At 40.1% G+C, this 2,664-nt stretch overlaps 1 protein-coding gene across 1 annotated transcript in view; it reads right to left on the bottom strand.

Annotated features, from left to right (window-relative positions):
- Positions 1–2,664, bottom strand: part of LOC101852836 (proton myo-inositol cotransporter) — a gene marked incomplete at its 3' end in the record, with an annotated part of 61,757 nt that overhangs the window by 57,698 nt on the left and 1,395 nt on the right. Inside the window, 1 exon segment of the mRNA XM_013080120.2 lies at positions 337–489. Coding sequence (XP_012935574.1) covers positions 337–489 — 153 coding nt within the window.

The following is a 2,664-nucleotide window of genomic DNA, read 5'->3' as shown; positions in this document are numbered from 1 at the left end:
GTGTGTGTGTGTGTGTGTGTGTGTGTGTGTGTGCACGCGTCTGTAAAGGTTTTACACACACCCTGCCCTGGGGTGAATTTAAAAGAAACAACCAACACCTTTTGCATCATCATCATCATCATCATCATCATCATCATCATCATCATCATCATCATCATCATCATCATCATCATCGTCATCGTCATCGTCATCATCACGAATTCATTAAAGAGCAATTACGATACATAAACAAACAAACAATAACAATCAAACAAACAAAACAACCAGAGCAAAAAAAGGTTTAAAAGTAAACGGAAACTGAACATTTCAAGGCACAGATAACAAGAAGAAACTCACCACCAGGATCAGTGCCGCCATCATACGTTCCATAGCTTTGGCCTTGACCTTGATTATCATCCTCTGGTTTCTCTGTCTCTTTGTTGGCTTTCCGGGACAACGAGAGAAGTGATGGCTTTTGGCCGCCAGAGTGGATAAGTGGAATCTTATCGCCTGCAAGTAGGAAACAAGATGGAGGATTAGACAAAGCAAACGAAATTCGCTCCCCACACACATACACATAACACGATACACACACACACACAACACACACACACACACACACACACAAACACACACATACACACACACACACACACACACACACACACACACACATACACACACACACACACACACACACACACGTACTTACACTTTCTATTTCTCAGTCTGTCAGTGTGTGTGTTTCCCTCTCTTACTCTTGCATCTCTCTTCTTCTCCCCCCCCCCCCCCCCACAAACAAACATAGATTTTTTCATCACGGTGACATCGCTGTCAGGGGTAAAAACCCGGGTTTTAAATGAACCAAATTGGGTCGGCGGGGCCGGAAAAAACATCTACATTACCCCCCAAAAAAAGGGCATACATTTCTGAATATTCTGAAGACACACTGCGTTGGGGGCATTTAAAAAAAAGAAGAAAACCTTTGTTATTCATACACATTTTTTTCAGATCTGGTTTCTTTATTACAATAATAATACTACTAATAAATTAATGACAGTTATATAACGCTCAATCCCGATTAAAGTACACAGGCTCTGAGAGCTTTACAATACAGTTCAACGTACAACAGTAACATAAAACGTTTTGTTCTGACTAAAGAAAATTACTCCAAATATTCATCTTATTATTTTAAAAACAGAAACGACTTCAGCTGACATTTGAAGGAATCAAAAGATTTGATCTCTCTTAAAGTACTTGGTAAAGCTTTCCAGATCTTGGGGCCTTGGTATTCAAATGCCCTTTCACTCATTGTTTTAAGTTTCATAGAAAGCAAAATAAATTTCTTTTTGTCAGCTGATGACCTTAAACTGTGAGTTGGAATGTACAGCTTAAGCTTAAGCTGTGTGGCGATGCAAAGGCAGCAGCTCCTACTGAGGAATCATTTTTGGATCCGTCTGTAAAGAGTTTCTCTGCTTCAGGGTATCTATTTATTAGCTGTTTGTATGAGTTTAAGTATGTAGTTTTGTCTGTAGACTTTTTGTTGTGTTTTTCAAGACTAGTATCTATGTTTGGTTTGGTTAAATGCCATGGAGGTATGCTGGACATGGCAAAGGGCTCGATTATGTCTTCAGAAAAAATCAATGTCTTTGAGATCGTTCTGGATTCTTATTCCGAAAGGACTTACTTTATTTCCTAAGGAGGATAGAGTTTTTAGATCTTCGGGAAGGTCAAAGACACATTTGTGGGCTGGATTTTGGGGTATTGAGCTAAGCTTGCAGTCACAGAAAAGTTATATAAGACAATACCATCCTTCATTCACCTCCAATAAGAAGAAAGTGAAAGTATGTTTTCACCTGCTATTGCTTCTCAAAATCGGCCCCTCCCCGAGCTCTCTCTTTTTCTCTCTTTCATAGTCTCTCCCCCCCCCCCCTCTCATTCTTTCGCTCTCTCTCCTTTCTCTCTAAGTCATTCACTGGCTGCCAGATCAAACCCATAACAAAGTAAATGGATAAAATAGAACATAACCATGAACTATGAGGGTGGTTATAAATTCGTATACAAAATTACAAAGCTGAAGCAAGCTAGTAGGCAAAAAAAAAAAAAAAAAAACGAAAAAAAAAGGAAAAAAAAAAAAGATTTACATACTTTTCTAAACTTTAAAAGAGATTGTTCACCACGACTCTCCAAGAGTGATATTTGCTGGAAAAGAAAAATGTACACATTGATGTGAGCCGTCGAAAAGCTTCACATTTGCTCGAAGGGGCTCCCGACACGACTTGGGGCTCCCGACATGACTTGCGTCCCCGTCACTGTGGTTGACTTACACTTGGCTGGTACGGGCCTTGCATTCTGCGTGAACAATTTAGACATGTGCGTGCGTGCGTGCAGTACGTTTTCAAGTTAGTCTTGACAGAAAGGACTGACGTAAGCTTTGCCAGTACTTTCAGCACGATGACATTGCTTTCTCACCGCGGATATCTTTATTTAGAACTAGGCAAACAACTGTACTGGGCGGTTCATGGCGTCTCTAGTATCATTTGCGTTACGTTTTCTTTCTTTCTCTGGTTCACTATTACCTATTCTCCTTGACCTTTGTATGAGATGTACACAATATAATATTCTGATATAAAAAGCCTCAACCCTTGCTTTTTATGGCTTAACCGAACTGTCTCCCCCCCCCCC

The sequence above is a fragment of the Aplysia californica genome, unplaced genomic scaffold (genome assembly GCF_000002075.1).
Source record: "Aplysia californica isolate F4 #8 unplaced genomic scaffold, AplCal3.0 scaffold00075, whole genome shotgun sequence".
In the NCBI taxonomy this organism is placed as follows: domain Eukaryota; kingdom Metazoa; phylum Mollusca; class Gastropoda; order Aplysiida; family Aplysiidae; genus Aplysia; species Aplysia californica.
Note: the sequence above shows the minus strand (reverse complement) of the source record. Positions and strands in the feature narration are given on the sequence as shown.